This window comes from Carassius carassius, chromosome 24 (genome assembly GCF_963082965.1).
Source record: "Carassius carassius chromosome 24, fCarCar2.1, whole genome shotgun sequence".
In the NCBI taxonomy this organism is placed as follows: domain Eukaryota; kingdom Metazoa; phylum Chordata; class Actinopteri; order Cypriniformes; family Cyprinidae; genus Carassius; species Carassius carassius.
In genome coordinates, this window is record NC_081778.1 from 23,962,330 (window position 1) to 23,986,178 (window position 23,849).

General features: G+C 34.8%; 1 protein-coding gene across 2 annotated transcripts; it reads right to left on the minus strand.

The window, feature by feature from the left end:
• Positions 1-1,402: 1,402 nt before the first annotated feature.
• LOC132103243 (protein eva-1 homolog B-like) lies at positions 1,403-13,269 on the minus strand. Of its 2 annotated transcripts, XM_059508191.1 has the most exons (4): positions 13,170-13,269; positions 4,379-4,512; positions 2,591-2,683; positions 1,403-2,483 (listed from the first exon to the last, which is right to left on the minus strand). In XM_059508191.1, exons 3-4 carry the CDS (start codon positions 2,655-2,657, stop codon positions 2,047-2,049), a joined length of 504 nt encoding a protein of 167 aa, XP_059364174.1. In that variant the 5' UTR covers positions 2,658-2,683; positions 4,379-4,512; positions 13,170-13,269; the 3' UTR covers positions 1,403-2,046. The 2 variants fall into 2 exon arrangements, with proteins under 2 accessions (XP_059364174.1, XP_059364175.1); XM_059508192.1 differs by lacking the exon at positions 4,379-4,512 and having other exon boundaries at positions 13,170-13,260.
• Positions 13,270-23,849: the final 10,580 nt, after the last annotated feature.

Below are 23,849 nucleotides of genomic sequence, written 5' to 3' on the forward strand. Positions count from 1 at the left end.
CAAATTAGGTGTCCTATGAGCAGTTCTCAAGTTCAATGAGAAAAGTACAATGACAAAAAGTTGTTGTACAAGAAAACTAGCATTCTGTCCTCTGTAAACACTTTATTGGTATGCTTTGGTCTAAATGTTTGAGTTTCAGTATTTTCGCTGAATGTAAAGCTCAATGATAATTAAATCAAACACATCTTACCATGAGCTCTACGTATTCACATTCCATTTAAAGAGGGAATTTTTTTTATCTAGAAATAAACGATAAAATAACATCAATTGGGTGAGCAAATATAACTTGATCATGAAAGACAAGATGGCCAAAAACAAACATGAAATTTATTGTAAAACACACATAAAGATCTGACTAATCAGGTGTGCAAATACGTCATTTAATATTTGTTACTGATATACTCTGCTGGCTCTGAGAGTTTTAACAGATGATTGTTTGGCAAATCAACCCTTGATTGTATTAACCTGCATCTGCTGATTGGTGTAACCTTTAACCTTTATATTGTGATATATTACAATTTAAAATAATTGTTTTTAAATTTATTATACTTTAAATTATCATTTATTTCTGTGATGCAAAGCTGAATTTTTAGGATCATTATCACATGATCCTTTAGAAATCATTCTAATATGATGATTCATTATCAAAGTTGGAAACAGTTCTGCTGCTTAATATTTTTTCAGAACATGTGATACTTTTTTAGGATACTTTGATGAATAAAAAGTAAAAAAAAAAGAAGCTATGTTTTTAAAATATAAATATTATGTGATAATAACAATATACACTACTGGTCAGTAATTTGGGGTCAGTCATTTTTTTCTTTCTTTTTTTTAAAATAAAATCAATACTTTTATTCAGCAAGGATGCATTAAATTGATAAAAAGTGATAGTAAAGAAAATATATTATTAGAATATATATTATTAGAATTTTTATTTTTATTTTGAATAAAGGCAGTTCTTTTTAACCTTTTATTCATCAAATATATTAGACAGCAGAACTGTTTCCAACACTCATAATAAATCAGAATATTAGAATGATTTCTAAATGATCATGTGATAGACTGGATGTTACATGTGACACTGAAGGCTGGAGTAATGATGCTGAAAATTCAGCTTTGCATCACAGGAATAAATTATTTTTGAAAGTATATTCAAATAAAAAAATATTATTTTAAGTTGTAATAATATATCACAATATTACATTTTTTTCTGTATTTTTGATCAAATAAATGCAGGCTTGATGAGCAGAAGAAACCTCTTTCAAAAACATTAAAAATAGTAATGTTTCCAAACTTTTGGTCTGTACTGTATATATATATATATAATTTAGGAATGCACAATATATATTGGTACCATATCAGTTATGAGTTTTTAGACATTTTGAAAGTTTATTGATATTGGATTTCTTTTTTGTGCAGGCTTATTTCAAAACCCCCCTTTTATAATTTCATTTTACGATCTATCTCTCACAATTAATCTTAAAATACATTGTAAATCTCAAAGTAATATGTAGTTTTCATATACATTACAATGTCGTGATGCCTATTTGCTATTTCACATTGTTGCATTAAAAACAATTAACTTTAGCTTTTTTTATTATTATTTATTTAGACAAATTAGTATAAATCATGAAAATAATGATCTCATCTGCATCAAATTGTAATTTCTGTTCAGAGTTACTGCATGATTTGACATTGGGGGGGGGGGGGGGGTTAAGTAAAAAAAAAAAAGCAAGGATAAAATCTATACACAATTAATGGCATGGTGCAAAAGTGCATTTGCTTTCAGTGAGCTTCTAATAATCATGTACAATTCACAAATAATTTTTAAACATCAACTCTGACATCAAAGCCTAAATTCATGCTTTAAAATGACTTTTTAATAAGCACCATGACATGGGGAGGACTGACAGTAACCAAATATTGCATACAGAACAGCTGTACCCGTGGTCTGTAGGATTACAATAACATCAGTATTTGGAAACACTGTCCATTAACAATACTGCACTCAACAGGTGAAATGGCTTGAGTTTGTGTTCAGGAGTGTTAGTAGTAGTGCACTCTTCCAATAGTGCCTGTCCCTGTTCCCAGAATATCTGGCTGTCCGTTTCTCCAGATTTCCCTGATGATCCTCTCCCTTTCCTCCAATCGCTGTGCCCGCTCCAGCTCCTCAGCTGAGGTGAACACGTTCCTGCTCAGAGTCCCGTCCGGCGTGATGAGGTGGTTGCTCATGGGGATCTCTGTGGTGCTGTGCTGGATAGAGGACTCCAGGCCTACTGCATCTTCCTCCTCCTCTTCATCGCTCTCTTCATCTTCCTCCTCCTCCTCCTCACTATAGTCTTTCAGATGTTTTTTCTCTGGCGTGGGGGGCGCCGTAGTGGTCCGAGGCTTGCAGGAAATCCGAATGACCAAGAGGCAAAGAGTGAGCACCAGGCCAAAACAGACACCGATGACAAAGTAAAGGCCGAAACTCTCTGGATTGGCTGAACAGATGGGAAAATGAGTCTGGTTTATTCACTGGAACATATTCATATGAGTTTGCTGTTCTATTAACCCTGAGCTGTATGTTAAACATGGGAAAAGCACAGACCTTTAACATGAGCATAAGCAGCAATAGTGTTGCTCAAGAAATCCATCTCCTTCCTTTTCACATTCATCCTGGCTTTGTCCTGTTTTTCCAAACCTAAAGGATAAAAACATTGGAATTAGAATTAGGTGTTTTCTTTTTTAGAATTGGGTGTTTTCTTACCGTCATAAAAACACTTCAGAAATCATATTTTTGAAATCAGTATTTTTATATTTTTTATTGTTTTAACTGATTGATTGATTAAGCTGTATGAAGCCAGGAAAAAATAAGACAAGATTTAAAAAATTATGTGGTGCATTTTACTGATCCTTTTTTTTTTTTCTTTTTTTTTAACAGTTTTGTTTTTAAAGGTGAAATTTTTAGAGGTAAAATTAGCATTAAATAGGTATATTAGAAGATTAAAGTAAGTTTACAAAAATAAAGAATAAATAAAAAGGCATTTTGTTATACATTTTTAGAGGTGAAAACAGCTATAAAAATGTATATTATGGAATTAAGTAAGTTTTCAAATAAGGAATACATTTAGAATTTAAGAAATAAATCTTAAATATAAAACTGTAAGATTAATTTAATAAAATATTTGCAGGAATTTCAGCCAAAAACAAAAAATAGGCCAAAGGTCAAGCCTCTGTGTTCCAAAAGCAAAAGTAACAGGCCAGTCAAACTGAGCATTTTATTCTGCCACTGTGAGGCACAGTATAGACACACTATATATAACTATTCAGTAAAAACATCCTCAAGTCTATAGCCCATCCCTTCTCCTATTGTGAGGTCAAAAGGTCAGCTATTGGGGCCCATTTCCTTTACAAATCTCCTCCTAATGGAGTGTAGCCAGTAGTCAGATGCTTTTGTATCTGAATAAAGGACATGATACAATACTCTTCCCTAATGACGTCCATCTGAATACATCTACAGCATTTTCCTTTCCTGTTTTGGTTATGTCCGTTGTTTATTTCCTCTCTGGCTTTTTTCCCTCTAACTGTTAACTCCCAAGGAAGATTCATGTGTCCAAGGGCCAACAAATACAGCCACACCCTCACATACAGTATGAGGGCAAGAGTTTCAGGGGTTTAAATTTATAACCCCAAACAAACATATCCTCCCTATGACAATATGTCAGTTCTGCGACTGGTTCTTATCTCAATCCGCAATGCATGGGGTCACTGGGGTCATGTGTGCTTGCTGGATCTTACCACACTTCCTGTGTCCCCACGCTCCTCTTTTATATCCCATCCACTACACCTCCTGCTGACTTTGGCTTTTCTTGCTAGCTTTTGTTCTCTGTCTGACATCATTGCTGCATTTTTGCAGCAGCACTCTGGAGCAGCTAGTGGTTCAGTGCCTTGCTCAAGGGTCTCATATTGACCTACAATCCCTGCAAGTACCGAGACTCTCTAACCTTATATTCTTTTATTCTTAGAATCTTATATTCTAAGTTTTCTGTTGTCATATGATAGCTTTGTGTTTAACTTTGTTTTTCACAGAAAATATCTTTGAAATACTTCCTTTTGTATTCCATAAAAGAAAGAAATTCATATAGGAAATATCAATGATTGCATAAATATAACTGAGTGAACTATTCCATTAAGAATTCTTAAGTGTCAGTTATAAAACATAATACAAATGTGGAATTAATACACAGATATTTTCTAGAATTGAATAAGCATACCATTCCCAGTTGTGGAAATAGTCCCGAAACAAAACAACGCACAACATAGCAGAACAAAACAAAATGCATAGCAACTATAAAACAAATAGAGTTAGCCTAGAAATAAATGTATTGAAATTTACCATGTAAAGCAGTCAGTTTCTCCTCATGGTGCACCGGGGTTTTTTTTATTTGTATTTTTCTTAGATGGGTCAAGCTTCTCACTCTTGTTCTCACTCTTGAGGCCTTGTGTCCTCAGAATATCTTGGGTCTTCGTCTATACAGTGACAAACGCAAACACACACACACACAGAGAGAGAGAGAGAGAGAGAGAGAGAAAGAGACACACAACCTTGTCAGACCACATCACATCTAGAATCACTGAGGCATCTGCAGTGCAAACAAATGACTGATTGTGCTGTACGTACACAGGAAGTCAGCTTGACATCTAACAGCGTACAACCGATTCACATTTCATCTAGGAAAATGCAATAAATCATATCCCAGACAGGAATCCGCTACATGATGAATGAGTCGTTCTCAAACTTAGCAGGAGTGAACTGAATTAGAAAAATAAATCACAGTGTGAACTGGCTGAACATGAAAATGTTTCAAAATTAACCTTTGTGTTCATTTTTGTCAGCTTCTTCATATGTTACAAGGCACTAGCCTAAATTATTCAGTGTTTGCCAGTTATAATGCTTCTAGACATTTGGCCCAAGCTTAGAAATATTTCATAGGCAGATGTTGTGAAAAATTTGCTGAAACAGGAGGTTTCTTTTGAGTTGGTTTAGTAAAGCCCCTAAGCTTTGCAGTGCTGATTTGGATCTCGCCGACTCTTGGAAGCTTGTAACGTGGATAGAAACCACAGCCAGTGATCATTACAAATTTTGACCCACATGGAAAACCCAGGAATGACCCAGAAGAGAGACAGTATGAAGAAACTGCATGTTCCTGTTGGGTTCCTGTCTGATTTATTGCAGTGGTTGATCCAAAAAGTCCATAACACCGATGCACTAATAAAAATGATAAATACACAAAATACCAGAAAATGTAGAAAATTAACTTATGTAACACTATAATCTCCAGAAAAAGTTCATTATACTAGCTGTTTAACTCTTCACTCACAGCAGTCATGTCTAAGTGGAGTCTAATGGCAGCTGGAGAAAGGTTTAAACATCTGTTAACCTGCCATGTTGTTTTGTTTGTGTTTTGATTTCCCCCTGAGGAGCCCTCATGCGATCCTGTCAATCCAACATCAGCGGTTTACTTTCTCTGACCTCATGTTCTGCTCCAAAGCAGATGTTGCATTTAAACATGGAAAAGCAAAGGGGAAAATACCAACGTATGTTATGTTCTGACATCTGGGGACATTAATACGACTCAGAGGATATTTATTGGTTTTATTAACTACAGGCACACCTGCATTAATTTACTAATATATATAATGTGTAGCCTGAATGCACTGTAAGTCACTTTGGATAAAAGCGTCTGCTAAATGCATAAATGTAAATGTAAATGTATATATATTACTACAATTCAAAATATCTGTTTTCTATTTTTAGATATTTTAAAGTGTAATTTATTCCTGTGATGGCAAAGCTTAAATTTCAGCAGCCATTAATTTGAAACATTAAAAATGTTTTTACTGTCAACTTGCTGTGCAGTTTGAAAAAAACTGTAGCATCCATAAGACATAAAAAAATGAAAGACTTCATTGTTTATATTTCATGAGTAAAATATTAAACAGGCCCTTGAAAACAATTTTTTCTATAGCCATCATTAATCAGATCCCAAATAAACACTTTGACTTTTAATTAAATACTTAAGCAAGAAATAAAACCCAGTTCAAGGAAGCCACATCACCAAACCAAGAAGCAGAAAGAAAAAAGCTATAAGGTATTAGGGTTTCAAATCAGTTAGCAGAGAATAAATTGCTGGCAAAAATAATAATAATAATAATAATTTTCTTACTCATCTTTAGTCTAGCCATAAATTGTTTTTTTTTTTTTTTTTTTTTTTTTACATGTATAATTTTAAGAAAAAATTGCTCTGGAATTCCAGATAAAGCTATGCCTTAATATGACTTAGAAACCAATGTTTGCACACCACTTAACAGTTGATTTAATAAGAAAAAACACAAATGAACACCAAAGCAAATGCTGCCTATATCACAAAGCCTGGGAAAAGGTCTGAAATACTCTTTCTAAAATAAATGTTTTTTGCTTAAAGGCACAGGAGAGACAGAGGAAGTCCAGAAATTATCCATTAAAAATAGTTCTTGTCTTTTCCACAATAAGAAGACCACAATAGCATTTCCTTCCCCTGAATCTTTCTCTATCCGACAGGAAAAATTGAGACCTAGTGCCAATACCTAATCTACCCCTCCCCCCCTTCTCTGTTTTTCTCATTAAGTTGTCTGTCCAAACAAAGAGTTTAGGTAGATGGTTTGTTGGGGACAAAGTGACAGGCCAAAGACCTCTGGAGCGATTCCTCTTTCTGCTAATCATTGAACAGAAGCTTCAGTCTTGACCACCAAGGGACACATCGGTCAAAAACAATCGGACCAAACGACTGAAGCACTCAAAAATATCATCACAAAGCATGAACAGAATTTACTTCACAACTTCAAAGGCTGTAATTGAATTCACCAATATCAAAAGAAAAACATAACCCGAGCAGCCAGTGCAGACTTCTCGTTCATATGACACACCACCAGCCAAAACAAGCAGATGGATATTTCTGATACTAAGAAATGTTCTTTCAGCCACTGGAATTTCCTGGCAAAGTGGATAAACCACTTGTGGTCTTCTTGGCAAAGGGCTTGGGGACTGATACTCAACTTCAAATCTAAATATAATTGGGTTTCTTTCACTATTCCCAAACTGTGGACAGGCTGGAGGAGGTAGGCTAATCTCAATATACAAAATACTCTTAATGACTATTTTATTCTGTCAGCCTCAGTAGAAAACAACTTCATCATGACTGGAGTTGCTTCGAGGAGTGTTTGCGCTCCAAAAATGTCCTTTTAAGATAAAAAGTTCACTTCAGAAATGAAGAAAACTAATGTTTTTGTCTTATCCCATAAACAGTTATGTTGGAAAATGGAGAGGGGGGGTCAAATGTGTCCCTGAACGCACATTTGAAACTTTGAAACATTGCTTTTATCATCATTTTTGTGTTTGGCAGAATGCTACAACACTAACATCCTCATAATCTTGAGCTTTTCCATAAACAACCGTCCAAAAGCATTGTAGAAGTACTGACTGTGCAATCTCTCAGTCAGTATGAAGCCCCTCGGGTCTCATTTTCTCCCATCAGGCAGATTCACCAGAACACAAATCCATGTCCAGAATTGTCTCAACAAATCAAAGTTAGAAGCTCAGTGTAGCTTCCAAAACCTCAGAGGTGAGGGTAACTGTCCAACTAGTGAACTTGGACACATTTCTACCAGCTGTGTTGCCTGTAAAACTGCTCAGGAGGGTTGCATGGTAAAAGCATTCGCTATGTGAATTAGCTTGAGCTCTTTTCAGGCCTGGACCTCACCATGACATTTCAAAAACAGTGTAGAGTGTCTTTCTTTCTTGTTTCTCTTGACAGAGATTCTAGCAGATTAGGTTGAGTAACTCATTTGGACTGTGTTTCCTGCCAGTAGCTCTTACTGAGTTGGATATTTAATTTGGAGCCAAGTCAGACATGTAGTTGGCATCAGATTCTTGACCCCTGCACCAAATGTGAAGTTGACCCTAAAGACACATGCCAGCCGAGAAAGACGATACTAAACAAACACCACACAAACTCCTTTTCTTCAGTTTCCTCAAATGCACAAATCCCTGCTCAAACTTTACTCTTTAAATGACTTCTATCCCCCATGAAGGAATTTTATTTTTCTGATATGTTAAAAATTATGAATATAAGACTCAATATTAATATCAACAGCCTAATACTACTAACACTTATGTTTAAAAGTGGTCAGTAAGATTACTTATTTTTTATTTAAAAAATGATTACTTTATTTAACAAGGATGCCTTGATCAAAAGTACTGACATTTATAATGTTACAAGAGATTTATAGATCAAATGAATTCATTTCTTTTGAACTTTCTATAAAAGAATCCTGAAAAAAAGGATTTCCACAAAAATATAAAGCAGCAAAACTGTTTTCAATGTTTTCAGTGTTGATAATAATAAGAAATGATTCTTTAAAAACCAAATCAGCACACTGTATGATTTCTGAAAGATCATGTGACACTGAAAACTGGGGTTATGGCTGCTGAAAATTCAGCTTGGCATCACAGGAATAAATTACATTATAAAATATTTTAAAATACCAAAATGCACAAAATGCACAAAAAAAATAAAAAAAATAAAAATAAAACCTTCTAAAATCTTACTGACCCCAAATCATCTTCTTTATACTATATACTATTTATTTTTTATATGAAGCAGGTCAACTAATGGGATCTTACAAGCTGAGATCACATGACCAGTCATATACGTACTACTATTTAAATTAAATTAAATTAAATTAAATTAAATTAAATTAAATTAAATTAAATTAAATTAAATTAAATTAAATTAAAAATTAAATAAATTAATTAAATAATCAGTTAGACAAATTGTATTATTTTACAAAGTACATGTGGGCAGACATGTTCTAAGATTGCATGACCAGCCATATAAAAGTTTAAGTTCTCTTTTTCAGTTGAAAAAACAAAAACTTTTTATGATATATGATTGTTGTTAAACATATGGACTGAAAAGTGAGGTAATAATGAAGGTTAAGTAAGCTAATGAAGTCAGCTTAATGCTAATATTTACACAAGATGCAATTTTGTGTCATGGCAGTGGCATTACAACAGTGACAAACTGTAAACACGCAACAAACTTCCCCATCATCAAGAGTATCCTGTACATACATTCAGTGCATGGACTCAGTATGAATTGGAATGCAGTTCAAAACTTCAATAATTCTGCTAGAAGTTAAAAGCCTTTTTCAGATTATTCTCATGTTGTGTGTACCATTCAATGTTCTTAAATAACAGAGGGTGCCAGCCTGGGTTGTCAGTGGGGGTTGTGTGGCTGAAGGCTGTGCTCTTGGGTGTTAATGTGGACCAGATGTGTTTCTCAAAGGAGCCAAAGAGCCTCAATAGTTTTTTATGCAAATGCAGAGTAGAAAAACACTTCTTTTAATAATGCGTGTTTCATGTACCCTGATCGTTGGCTCTAGTCCACCTCTAGGGTCAATAGGGACAAAACATATATATGGGAATGGATGAGAATGCAAGAGTCTCTACCCACTGCTAAAACTCTAAATTAAAAGCAATTAAGACTTGCTTCAGTTTTAAAACCCTAAGGAGACCTATCATGAAAATGAGAGCGTGAGTTATTTGGATTTAATTAATCACGTGCATCTGCAGTCTCGTTCCTGCTAGTTTGGGTTCAGTGTGAAAAGCACAGAGAGTATGTGGATGATGGCACAACTAACCCTCAGGTGATCCCAGCTCTAAAGCTCCACAAATAGCACAATGATCTCATCTGCAGATCGATCTGAGCCTGGGGGCCTTTGCAGAAGAAACATGCTGGATCCATTACTCAGACCCTCTGATTACTGTACGACACAAAGCATGCTGTTCGTCTTTCCCATGGGTGGGTGGACATTGTTAACCCCATACTGACCATAGAGCTTTAAAGCATTAACATAACACAAGTACTCAGGTTTATGAGAGCAAACAGATCAAAGAAAGCTGTGATTGGATAAGGAATTTAGGAGTAGTATATGTTTTATTACATACTTTCCTCTTTTTTGCAGAAATTAATGATTTTTATGTTTGTAAAGCACTTTGTAAACTTGTATAAAATGTGTAATTTATTGAAAATAAATATTTAATTGTAATTTATTGAAAAGCTGCATTTTCAGCAGCCATTACTTTATTTGTGCTGAAAACCATTTATTATAATTATCAATGTTGAAAACAATTGCTCTGCTTAATATTTCTGTGTAAACTGTGCTATATTTTTGATAGTTTTAATAAACTGAATGCATCTTATATATATACACACACACACAGTACAGACCAAAAGTTTGGACACACCTTCTCATTCAAAGAGTTTTCTTTATTTTCATGACTATGAAAATTGTAGAGTCACACTGAAGGCATCAAGGGCTATTTGACCAAGAAGGAGAGTGATGGCGTGCTGCGCCAGATGACCTGGCCTCCACAGTCACCGGACCTGAACCCAATCGAGATGGTTTAGGGGTGAGCTGGACCGCAGACAGAAGGCAAAAGGGCCAACAAGTGCTAAGCATCTCTCGGGGAACTCCTTCAAGACTGTTGGAAGACCATTTCAGGTGACTACCTCTTGAAGCTCATCAAGAGAATGCCAAGAGTGTGCAAAGCAGAAATCAAAGCAAAAGGTGGCTACTTTGAAGAACCTAGAATATGACATATTTTCAGTTGTTTCACACTTTTTTGTTATGTATATAATTCCATATATAATTCCACATGTGTTAATTCATAGTTTTGATGCCTTCAGTGTGAATCTACAATTTTCATAGTCATGAAAATAAAGAAAACTCTTTGAATGAGAAGGTGTGTCCAAACTTTTGGTCTGTACTGTATATATATATATATATATATATATATACACACACACACACATACACACACACACACACACACACACACACACATTTATTTATTTTATATATATTTCTTAATAGCTGTCAAAGAGAACAGCATACAGAGAACTAATGATGTTTAACTTTGTACACAGCCATGTTCAGTCTCATTTCAAGGGACGTACTTCCCTTTAACTGTATTATTGCTCCATAATGTGAGATAATGTGAGACTCTCAATGCATTTGTAAATCAAGCCAGTGGCATTAATTGAGCAAACGCATACCACTGAGATGAGATTTTGTGCTCTATTATCCGGGGTTTTCTGTATTGTTAGATTTAGGGATTTATTCTCTCAATCAAAATCCACAAGCTCATAAAAACAGAGATGGGGAGAGAAAGAATGTTTGGGAGGTGTTTAAAAGCACAGACTGACATGGTCATTAAACTTTTCAAACCTTCAGAGCAAAAGGAGTGTCAGTGTTAACATTCCTCTGAATCAAACAAACTTGGATAAGACATAGCAGAGTAAAAGCCTTGATACATTTGAGTGCCAATGAAAGTGTGTAGAATTGAACTTATGTATGAAAATGTTGTCTCTCCGAGACAAATTCTGACTATAAAAGTGCATGTCAGTGTCATTTGATGCCATTGATGCTTATGACCAAATGACACCGACATCAAATCTTTTGGTGCCATATCTCATTTAAGAGTGGAAAGGAATATTACATGTGAATGTATTAATAATAAATGTGATACGTGATACATTTTCGTCTGTTCCTCACACAATTTTATTACTTACGAGCTGCTCCTCACACAAAACTTTCGAAGATTTGCAATGCAATATAATATGTATATAATATTATTCTATAGATTTAATATCAAAAGTCATATGAACCATTTTTATGATACTTTCATAATACTTTATATGATTAGTCAGCACTATATTTTGTGAATATGTCAGTAGTCGTTTCATCCCAAAAATACTGCAGTATTTACAAATGCATTTAGATTAAAGATTGACCTCTGACCTTCCCTAAATCGACAGACTATGTTAACTTCCGGGACTGCAGAAGACAAGGAGGCTGACTGATCAACAGTAGAGTGTCTGCAGAAGAAAGCAGATGCTCAGAGCAGGGTTGAACAGATATGAACACAAGTCAGCCATCTCTAAACAAAGAGCAGCTGCGAGTTTTGCACGTTTCTCCATCGGGTTATAAATCAAAACTAACATTGCATACCAAAACAAACAAAGACTTTAACAATCAGCTGCCTTAAAGGTGTGAGACTCTGAATAGTTTTTCATGTCAAAGGTAAATTTAAATGGTGCATTTTTAATAACTGAAAAAGTGTGGCATGCAAACACAAGGGCCTTTTAACTACTCACTTGGCTCTTGCACAAGAAAACCCCTTTTAGTTGACGAAACACATCAGCCATGCATGAAGCCCTCACCTCAGCAACCTGGTCACATTACATTATTATTGACCTTCCTGCAGATAAGCACACAATGAGCCCGGGTGTTTATTTTTATAATGATAAAACATTAACCAATTTACAGCTACAGCTCTGGCCCTAACACAACTTATATTAGGGATGCTTCTCTCCAGAACTTGGATCAAACTCTCATGCTGGAAAACATCCATACACACATAAACACGCTTCATGCAGAGCAAAATTAACTAAAATAACTTCCATCCGTGCAGATGATATCTCTGGTCGGTGGATTCAATAATCATAACAGGATGATGACCTTATGATCATATGAGTCAACAAATTCATAGAGACATGACATGTGGAAGAGCTCTATATTTACAACACTCAGCATCATCACATTAATGTGAAAAAATAAATTAAAAAATGTATGCTATATATATATATATATATATATATAATGTGTGTGTGTGCTTAAGATATTAGGATATTAAGTTATTATATTAGGATAATTTCCTGCTTAAGATATTAGATATAATAGAGAATAAACATTTTATGCTTAAAATATTTTTTCTGATTTTAATCAGTCTACCAAAGTGAGGTTTATGCTTAAAACATTAACAACAACAATACAACACTAAACTTAATTCAAGACATGTTTCTTCAAAGAAAAAAGTCTGGACTATTTTGCCTGTCAAGAAAACATGTCTTGTTTTAAGGATGTTTAGATATCTTTACTGAAACGCAAAACACGAATGCGGTGCAAAACATCACAGAACCATTTCATATTTCTTATCAATTTTCATACAGTGCAACAGGATTACTAAAGTTATATCAATGTAATATCACTAAATAGGGCATGCTAAAAGGACAGAAACTTACCACATATAAATCTCAAAGCTGTTATTCTGCAGCATCAGACACTTCATCAGACTTCTTGGGAAGTTTAGTCCAGAACTGACCATTCTAAACACTACAAGCAGCAGGAAAAGCTGGCACAGAGTCCTCACACACAGAAGGGCAGAAAGACATGGAAAGAGAGTGAGAGAGGGAGAGGGTGGAAAAGGGAAAAAAGTGGTACAGCCTTAAATGGGCAGGGTTTGGGAAATAAAAAAGGGAGGGAGAAGGGGTCTTTCCCCTGTTGTTAAGGAAACAGCCATGAAAAGCCAACTCTAGACCAATTAATTAAGATTTTCCACACGGAATAAAACATGGCAGAACAGAAGAATGAAAGAGCCATTGAGAGAATCACTGACTGAACAGGGAGAGTTTGCTTCAGTTTGGAGAAGCTACTTTGAAACTGTAGCTTGCCAAGCTACATGCTAATCATAACTGAAAGCAGTTCACTGTACAGAACTACACTGAATTTACTGTTTTGAAAAAGTAGTGAGCTAAACTTCAAGCAGCAATCAAAAGTAGACAACTACACTGAAGTAGCCTAGTATCACTTTTTTTTTTTAGTTAAGATACTTCCCAACACTCAATGGTGTTAAGCCTGTCACATAATAAAACACATAACACAACAAAATCTAAACTTAAGCCCCTTTCACACTGCCATTCCGGCAAATACAAGGGTAAAGTGTTCCGGCAATTGTTCCCGGGTCGCTAGATTTTGCACTTTCACACTGCCAGTGATTACCCTGGATATGTGCGTGCTTTCACACACAATCCGTAAAGATCCCGTAACAACACGTGACATCAGGGCGTGACGTGTAATGTACGAGTCGAAAACGCTAGGCACGTTATAGGCTACTTTCACTGAAGCAAGCGAACGATCTTGGCGTCAGCGCGGAAAGTGAGGAACTAACTGCTTCATTACAGTTTGCACTTATTTTTTCGTCGCGAACGTTGATCTTCCTTCAAAACAGCCGTTAAAAGACATGGCATTAGATCTGGCTTTTGTTCACACAGCCCTCGTCCCGGGTTGAACCCGGCAATGTTACTAGGTCCCCTACCCGGGTTCAATGCCGGAATTAATCCCTGGACGTGGTTGCTTTCACACAGAAGGCGACCCGGCAATGTTCCGGCAAGTGTGAAAGGTGCTTTAGTGTGTTCATTTGTTTTACTAAATTGCTAGTTTTATGCAGTACACAAAACTAGTCAATAATGGTGAATAAAAGTCATTAGTGGGTCTAGGAGCAATGACCACATCCAGATGACTACTAATAAGATAAGAAAAATTTATCAAATATGGCATATTTATAATAAATATACCATGATGCTAAATTCTGGGGTAAACAGTATTTTTCAAGAAATTAATTATTTTATTCAGCAAGGAAATGTTAAATTGATCAAACGTGACAGTAAAGACATTTACAATGTTACAAAAGTATAAAAGTATATATTTATATATATATTAGAATGAGTTCTGAAGGATCATGTGACACTGACTACATAAATGGCGGCCAAAAATCAGCTTTTCCATCACAGGAATAAATAAATATTTTGCAAAAATAAAATAAATAAAATAAATGTTGCAATATATATTAAAAGAGTAAGCAGTTATTTTAATTAGTAAAAATATTTCACATTATCTCAGTGTTTGCTGTTCACATGCAGCTTTGGTGACTATAAGAAACATTTATCAAAAACAAAAACATCAATGACCATATATATTCAGGAGCATTTGGACTCAGCCTGGACTCAGACTCAAAAGAACTGGTCATAAAAAATATGGTCTTGAATTCAGACATAAGACTCATTTACTACAACACTATCACACATCTATAAGCACCACTCCCATTTTCTTCAGAAAACTTAAAATAAATCTAATTGTTACTGTTACCTGCCAGACACATATGCATCATATCTGTTGACGTAACAGAGAACATAAATGATGTTTGTCCAATTCAATTACTTTTACTTCTCCCCCCACTTTTAGAGAAGATCCAGTGGTGAGCTCCCTGTCTTCTATGACATTCTGACCTGGATCTCCACACAGCTGGGAGATATCCACCTGTCCCATGGGCTGATTTACACTCCAGTGCAGTGGCTCTTCGAAGCCAGTAGGGAGCATGGGGGAGCAAAATTGGAGACAGGCCAGTGGGAGGCAAAGGCTGTCTATGTTGGACCTGTCCTACATAAACACAGCGCTCCCATTTAACACTAAGGAGTAAATTACAAGAATATCCAAAGCTTAATGAATGAGTGGGGCGATTTGCACTTATCATTGGCATATTTGCCAAAAGCAGGTCATGAGGTCTGAAGATGCACAGATGTGTTTATGGGAGAAAGCTGCTATAATGGGTGGTGCAGACAGGAGGATATCACAGGCAAGATCGTGCCTGTCTGCTGAGACCATAACTGAGGTGAAATGAGGTGATAAAGCACACGAGGTGTGTTAGCTAACACTACACCAGTACTTCAGTTAACACTGCTTGAGATATGGAATGGAGATCTACACAACTTTTACTTATTTGCCCTTTTAGATTCTTTTTTTTTATTTATTTATTTTTTTGCAAAATGAGATTTTTGATGTATCTATTTATCTAATTCTATGTACATCTGCTGTGTATCATTATGTATCAACACAGCATAATATACACTACTGTTCAAAAGTTTGAGGTCAGATTTTGAATTTTTGAAAAAAGTTTCTTAAGCTCACCAAGGCATTTGATCAAAACTACAGTAAAAACAGTACTAATGCTAAATGTGCTAATTTTAACATACAGTATTTAAGAATGTATTTCTAAGATCCTTAAGAAATCCTTCTAATGATGTTGTGCTCAAAATCATTTCTTATTATTATCAATGTTAAAAACACCTGTGTTCTGCTTTATAGATTTGTAGAAAACATTTTTTTATTCTTTGATGAATACAAAGTTCAAAAGAACAGCATTTATTAGATTTTTATTTATTTAATTTTTTTATAACATTATAAATTTAATGTGTTAACTGCCATTGATCAGCTTAATAAAAAAAAAAATGATAATAATAATAATAAAAAATTATATCTGAACAACTATATGACTTCTATGCAGAAAAAAAAAGTAAAAACTCAAGACAGGCAAATTTAACCAATTTCACCCAATATAATGTAATAATATAACAAATATAATATAATGCTGTCCACACCAGTGAACTCTGCCACTATACTGTCTCCTTTTACAATTAGCTCTTTAACTGAGAGCAGTTTCCCGTAGAGTAGTTACTACTTTTCCAGCCAACCGCTAATCTGATAATTGACTGATATAATTGCAGCTGTGAAGAATATGTATTCTATTTCAGATGCTGCAACAGGAGCAAGTGTGTATGATAGAAAAATACCATGCGCTGAGATTAATGCCAAGGATTCCTGGAGGGAGTTCAACACGGCTCTGTTGAATCAAGAAAAATGATTAAATCTACAGACAGAACAGAAATAATAATTACTTTACAAATGTATTTTGCAATATATTTGAACCAATTAAATGATTAAGATGTGTACAATTCAAATGTATTCAGTGTGTTTAAAAATATACTTTTTGCTTGGTGAATGCATCACAACATTTTTAGAGTAAATCTTTCATTTCCTTCATTTTCTGCTAAACAAAATCATGACTGACTTTGACATCTGACTTAGACAATGTTATCTTGCCACTAAAATCTTTAAAAACAAGAATTGGGATGGAGAAATGTTTTGATGCAGAGAATTCTAGTAACTTCTTACCTACTAATTAACCTCATTAATGCCTATGGACTGATGACATTTCCCTCCACCCTCTTTTATAAGGATGAAACATAAATAGGCCTACATAATAAGTTTTTCCCACATTATCCCCTGTAAGAAACTGCCACATACATCATAAGCAGATGTTGTTTATAGCAAAAGTCATCAAGCTCATTGCCCTCAACAAATAAGAGAAAAGATTCCATGCTGCTACAGCGAGACTGAAAATATTGAAACTATTGTTTAACACTCCATGCTGACCATCTCTGTTTTCTGAAGTGCAAAGAGCATGGAGTGTTCTGGCACACCCATTCGCTCAGTCCTGTCAGGGAATATTAGGGGTATTAGATGGGAGGGTTACGGCAGAAAATGGCTCGGAGGAGACTGACGTGGTCCCTCCACGTTCTGCACCAGGCCTGGAACCCCGAGCCTGGACCACTATAGCCTCAGTAAGGCCTCAGTGTTCTTCCTTGTGCTAAAGAAAGGAGAGAAAGATTATGTGAGGTTTAAAACAGGGGGCTGGGGGGTGATGGCTGGCTGCATTATATAAACAGTTCAACACCCCAGAGTTCTCCTTCGCCCCATTCAAACACATGGCCATAGAGAGTTTGGTTTTAAAAGAAACACAAAGAGGAGTCTTTTATGGGTGTAAGATATATATATATAGATGCTAGCATGCTAGAATTAGGAAATTGATTTATTAACTTTGTTTTAAAATGCGAGTTGTTCTTTAGTGTAAACTAAAACTAAAACTAACTAACATGCTGCCAGGGTGTTACTATGCAATTGCTCTGTTTTTTTTAATTAATACTCTTGTTTAGCAAGGATGCATTAAATTGATCAAAAGCGACAGAAAATGCACTTCTAATGTTACAAAAAAAAAAATCTATAAATCTATCTCTCTGGTTTTCTAGGAATCCTGACAAAAAAATAAATAAATATTGCAGCCTCCACAAAAATATTAAGCAGCACAAATGTTAAAGTTAAGCATTTGTTAGAATGAGCATATATTAATAGTGATATTAACCTAACCAACTTATTTTTTCAAGCTGTTTGGAAAAGACATAACTGATAAAATAATAAGTAACACAGACTCACAAGCGATCCAACCACAAGCCTCATAAAAAACAATATCCTTAATTTGTAATCTAGATAAGGCAAATGTTCCCTTAAGAGTGCTTAAATACAATTTAAACTGCCCCAAGATGTTTTATTAAGGTGAAATGTTGGCAGTTTAGAAAAAAAAGCGACCTAAGAGATACAGTACATTCCACAAAACACACAAAAACACTACAAATGTAATGGTAATAGTTGTGTGTCGTCTGGCCAGTTCTCCTGAATGAGCCCGATTTCTCCCTTTCTGTCACCAATGGAGTTTTGGTTCCTTGCCACTGTCGCCTTTGGCTTGCGTAGTTGGGGACGCTTGACTGATTGCACAGACACTACTGGAAGAGAGCTGAACTGGATGATCACAACACTGAACATTGATTTGTCAATGAACAGGCTTTATCTGGAAAAATGACTCTTTGTTATTGTCTTCTTGCATTCTGTATTGTCTTCTGTCTATAAAGCTGCTTTGACACAATTAGTACTGTATAAAGTGTAAAGGTGACTTAATTTGACTTGACTTGTGTAGTTCTCCAGTTCTCCAGTCAGCCTTGAGGCTCCAGCTGTAGGAATGTTGGGGCTGCCATCATCAGCACTTAATGGAGCTCTGGTGTCACAAAATCACAAGGCTAAACCTGTAATTATGCCAGCAGTGAATGAAAGGCAGCTGAGTATATACTGAAAGACTGCAGTCTTTAGAAATGACTCATTAATGTTCACATTTTTCAAGAGGGTAAGTTTCAGAAATACCAGTTTTTTTTTTCATGAATAAGCTTGCTTAAACATTTCTTTATTGTTTCTGGATGCAAAAGGGTACAGGGGAGACCTCAACTATGCTTCTGTGCTGTGTTACTTCTGCCGTTAATAAATATTGAGACTATATATTAACTCTGCTAGTCTCAAGAGACAGAGGGTTAATACCAACACTAGCTTCTGTCAGCCAGCCATGTGACTCCATCCTCATCTAGAGCAACTTTCTCTGAAGATCTTGTGAGGAGCCGGAGGCTGGAGACATATGAGACTGCTAACAGAGGTGTCTTTCTGTTTAACAACTTCTTGTGATATAGACACATCCATGCTTTATTTCAAAAGATCTCTGGTAAAAGAACTGCCAGCTTAAAAATATAAAAATGTGTGCTTTATCTTGCATCGTGAGAAACCACCCACACCACTTTCATTTTTCTTGATAATACCAGTCGCAATAATATAAACTTTATTTAATAAAAAAAACAGGCAACATAGGCTTGAAATTATAGGGTAGAATTTTTACTTATATATATATATATATATATATATACACACACACAGTACAGACCAAAAGTTTGGAAACATTACTATTTTTAATGTTTTTTAAAGAAGTTTCTTCTGCTCATCAAGCCTGCATTTATTTGATCAAAAATACAGAAAAAACAGTAATATTGTGAAATATTATTACACCTTAAAATAATAGTTTTTTATTTGAATATACTTTAAAAAAATAATTTATTCCTGTGATGCAAAGCTGAATTTTCAGCATCATTACTCCAGCCTTCAGTGTCACATGTAACATCCAGTCTATCACATGATCATTTAGAAATCATTCTAATATTCTGATTTATTATGAGTGTTGGAAACAGTTCTGCTGTATAATATATTTGATGAATAAAAGGTTAAAAAGAACTGCCTTTATTCAAAATAAAAATAAAAATTCCAATAATATATATTCTAATAATATATTTTCTTTACTATCACTGTTTATCAATTTAACACATCCTTGCTGAATAAAAGTATTGATTTTATTTAAAAAAAAATAAAGAAAAACAAATTACTGACCAGTAGTGTATATTGTTATTACAAAATATTTATATTTTAAAAACATAGCCTCTTTTTTTTTTTTACTTTTTATTCATCAAAGTATCCTAAAAAAGTATCACATGTTCTGAAAAAATATTAAGCAGCAGAACTGTTTCCAACTTTGATAATGAATCATATTAGAATAATTTCTAAAGGATCATGTGATAATGATCCTAGAAATTCAGCTTTGCATCACAGAAATAAATGATAATTTAAAGTATAATAAATTTAAAAACAATTATTTTAAATTGTAATAATATATCACAATATTACATTTTTTTCTGTATTTTTGATCAAATAAATGCAGGCTTGATGAGCAGAAGAAACTTCTTTCAAAAACATTAAAAATGGTAATGTTTCCAAACTTTTGGTCTGTACTGTATGTATGTAATATATATATATATATATATATATATATATATATATATATATATATATATTATTAATTATTAATAAATATTATTATTTTTATTTTTATTTATTTTTTAAATTAAGCAATTGTCATTAGTTTCACCATATCATTAGTTTCATCAGCCATTAATAAATTAATTTTTTAGAAATGCTTGAATCTCCCACAGCGTTTGCATTAGTGACCTGGTCCAGCTTGCATTAAAAAGATATGCCTTAAGGCACAATGAATAGTTCCAGCCATGCAAACAAAATACAATAAATGGGTAAAATGGGTAAAAAAGACAAATGAACATAATGTATCTAAATATCTTCACCAGAAGGTCATATTTGCAACAAGATTAATTAAATACCACTAACAACAAACAAGATGTTTCTGTAGTGCTCACTAGCAGGCCTTGGGGCAGATTTCATTGCTGAGCAGGACCGGAGAAAAATCTCCATTCTCTGAGAGTTGACCTGTGTGATACTGCACTCTTAGAGAGGTACAGAACCTAAAATGAACCTTCCCCAAAAAAAATGCCACAGCTGGGAGTCACTAAGTCTCTACTTCGAGGGAAACACTATTTGCGGACGCCTTGTGGCATTCTGGGCTGTAATTTGGTTAAAGAGTAAACAAGTTAATCTGTCAACAAGAAACCAGTCCAAGTCAGTTTGAAATCACTGGTTATGTCTAGTTCTTGCAGAACCCCCCCCAACACTACCTAAAGGAAGTGATTCAGTTGTGTTAACATAAGCGCCCCACAGGAACAATCGCTGCACTGAGCTCTAGGTTCTAGGCTAATGCGCCTGTTTATTAGCTTCTCATATTTTATAGCTGCTAAATAGGTTGTGAGGCACAGTCTCAGGAAAAGTCAAGGGGAAAAACTGTCATATATGTATAAAAAAAAAGGTCTGTGTAATGGCCTTCACTTGCAAATCAAAGCATTTTATCAAAGAAAAAAAAATAATGGAGAAAAACCTCCTGTTAACCAAAAAGACAATGTCGCTTCCTCAAATATGATGTCAGTAAAATTAAAACAATATTTTTACATCAAAATTTGTAACTGGTGTAACATAACAGGTATGAACGGGACTAAATCTAATTATACACTTTCCATAAAAGTCACGATATCATTACATTTTTATTTCAATAAGTACAATTTAATGTTTGCTTTGAGTAAAATTTCAATTTCTTATTTTAAAATGTAATATATTATATATTCAAATGTTTGATGACTGGAGATAATTGGCAGAATTATTTAAAAATAAGTTCTTGTATATTAGAAGCAAAAAGAATCTATCAAACACTGTGAATGACTTTCAGTATTTTTCCTGATGATTATATCATAGTAGTTAATGCGGAATCAAAGGAGGCCTTTTCCTGAAAATAGGTCAAAAAGAACAGAATTATTATTTTTTGGTGACTCATGCCTTTGAAAGGGCTTCATTCTGAATAAAACCCCCAAATCTTGACGGTTACCCTCATGGGACATAGCCTGGCTAGCAGATGTCAAATTTTCGTCACCGATCACCCTCGAACTCCATGCTCTGCTGCTCTGCTGCTCTGCTTCCTGGTTCCTCCTTCCTCCCAAAGGATGCATGGCCTCACAGACATCCTCATTGTAAAAACACACAATCCTTTTCTTTGTGCTATAGTGCACTGTATACAAGAAGATAGACTTACTGTCTGACTCCTGTCACCCAAAGAGCGTTCTTGCAGATGCAGAATGTAATTGTATACCTGGCAGGTTCAATTCTCTTTTATTAATTCTCATTTCTCATGATGTGAGAAGACATATTCTTGGAGCACAAAAAACATAATACTCCCCACATAAAATTAAAGAAGTAATCCTGCTTCAGTACAAGTTAAACTCAACTGACGGAAATTGTGTATAGTGTCAATTACCACAAAAAAAATAAAAATAGTTTGCATTTGTCCAAGGGAAAAAAAAAATACAATGGAAGTGAATGGGGCCAATTCATAAACATGAAAATACTCAGGATTTCAACTGGCAACTTTAACAGCTCAATGATTACTCAAGTTTTAACAGAAGAATTCATGTGAAAATTGCTTTTGTAAAATTAGATGTTTCACATTTCTTCTTTGAAAAACCTCCTGAAATTGTTTCCTTTCACTTACATTGAAAGTGCTTTACTGTAGACTTGTGGAGAAAGAAAGAACAAAAAAACTAGTTGAAATTAATTTTTTGTTATAATCAACATTGACCTCTGCAGCAAGGAATAAACTATACAACCTGTGCAACCAGAATGTCACTTATTTTCTTATTACTTGTTTTCTTAAAAAAGGAAATATTACAGCTTCAGAAAGTAAGAACAGAAGGCGTTTTAAGCAAAATCCTGTGCATGTGGCATGTTTAGTCTTGAGCAGCACTATAAAATACAAGCAGCACTGCAGATTTATGGGTAATCAAGGGCAGGCAGAGGGCAGTCAGTGTGTGAATGATGTTCTTTTGCGATATTACAGGGGTGTGCTGATGGGGCAAGTCAAGAGGAGCCAGGCTGGCAGCTTTACTGCAGGTTAGCATTAGGTTAGTGCTGCTCACACTGCCCAAGGGCCAGTAAAGCCCAACATCTGACACAAAACACACTGATGGGATATCACAATTCTCACTTTTTTTCCCCTCAAAGTTCTGTCTCAGAATTGTGACATATAAACTGAGAATTCAGAAAATTCAAGTCAGATTTGAGATATAAATGTGCAACTGCAAGAAAAATGGACTTTATATTGACCTCAAACTTTTAGATCCAACTTTTTATATTTCATACTCATCATCATTTCAAGATGAACTGGTTATGGTTTATACAAAACAAATGCAAATTCAAACATATCCACACATTAAGTTCCTGCTACACACAACAGGAACATGTGTCATGATGCAGTCAAACCACTGCCATGCCCTCCACTTTTTTTACAAGTGACTCACCAACATTAAAATAAACAATCTGAGCTAGACCACAGGACTCTGGGATTGCAGTAACCACACAGCAAACCTACGACCATTAGCCACTGCCAGTTAATTAGTGTATCTCATGGTTAAGTATTCCGGTAAGTAAGGCCGGTTTCATTTTCTTTATCTAATCTGGATCAAAAGAAAACCATAGAAATTAGCCAAAATGTAAACCTGTATTTTTCCCCTACTAGTTTCAGATGTCACTGTGGATGATTTCTTGGTGCACAACATTCCAAAGAAGTAACATGTTTAAATTGATAATTTTGTGCAATTATCTGCTTTAGCTGTTAACTTATCTTATCATCCTTTTCAACCCTTCCTCTTCATCCTCCTGTCATACAGAGACCCTTTTTACAATCGAATCCCACCATATTCTTTTTTTAATCCTATGTCTCACTCTGAAATGTCACATTATCATAAAACTATGGCTGATAAACAGGTGTCAGGTTGCTTTTATAATGATTAATCTTTTTGCGAGGTTCCTGAATGATACATGCATATCATGGTGGTTAAAACGCAAATGTAGTCTGTGATTACCTGCACACACCTAGATGTCTCGGTTTCTTTTGAAATGGTGCCATTTGTCTGCACATCTGTCTATGACATAAACAT

Coding starts and splice junctions, on each gene's coding strand:
- LOC132103243 (XM_059508191.1), bottom strand. CDS start 2,657: ATGAATGTGAAAAGGAAGGAGATGGATTTCTTGAGCAACACTATTGCT. Junction 2,484..2,590: donor TGCTTATGCTCATGTTAAAG/GTCTGTGCTTTT, acceptor CCATCTGTTCAG/CCAATCCAGAGAGTTTCGGC.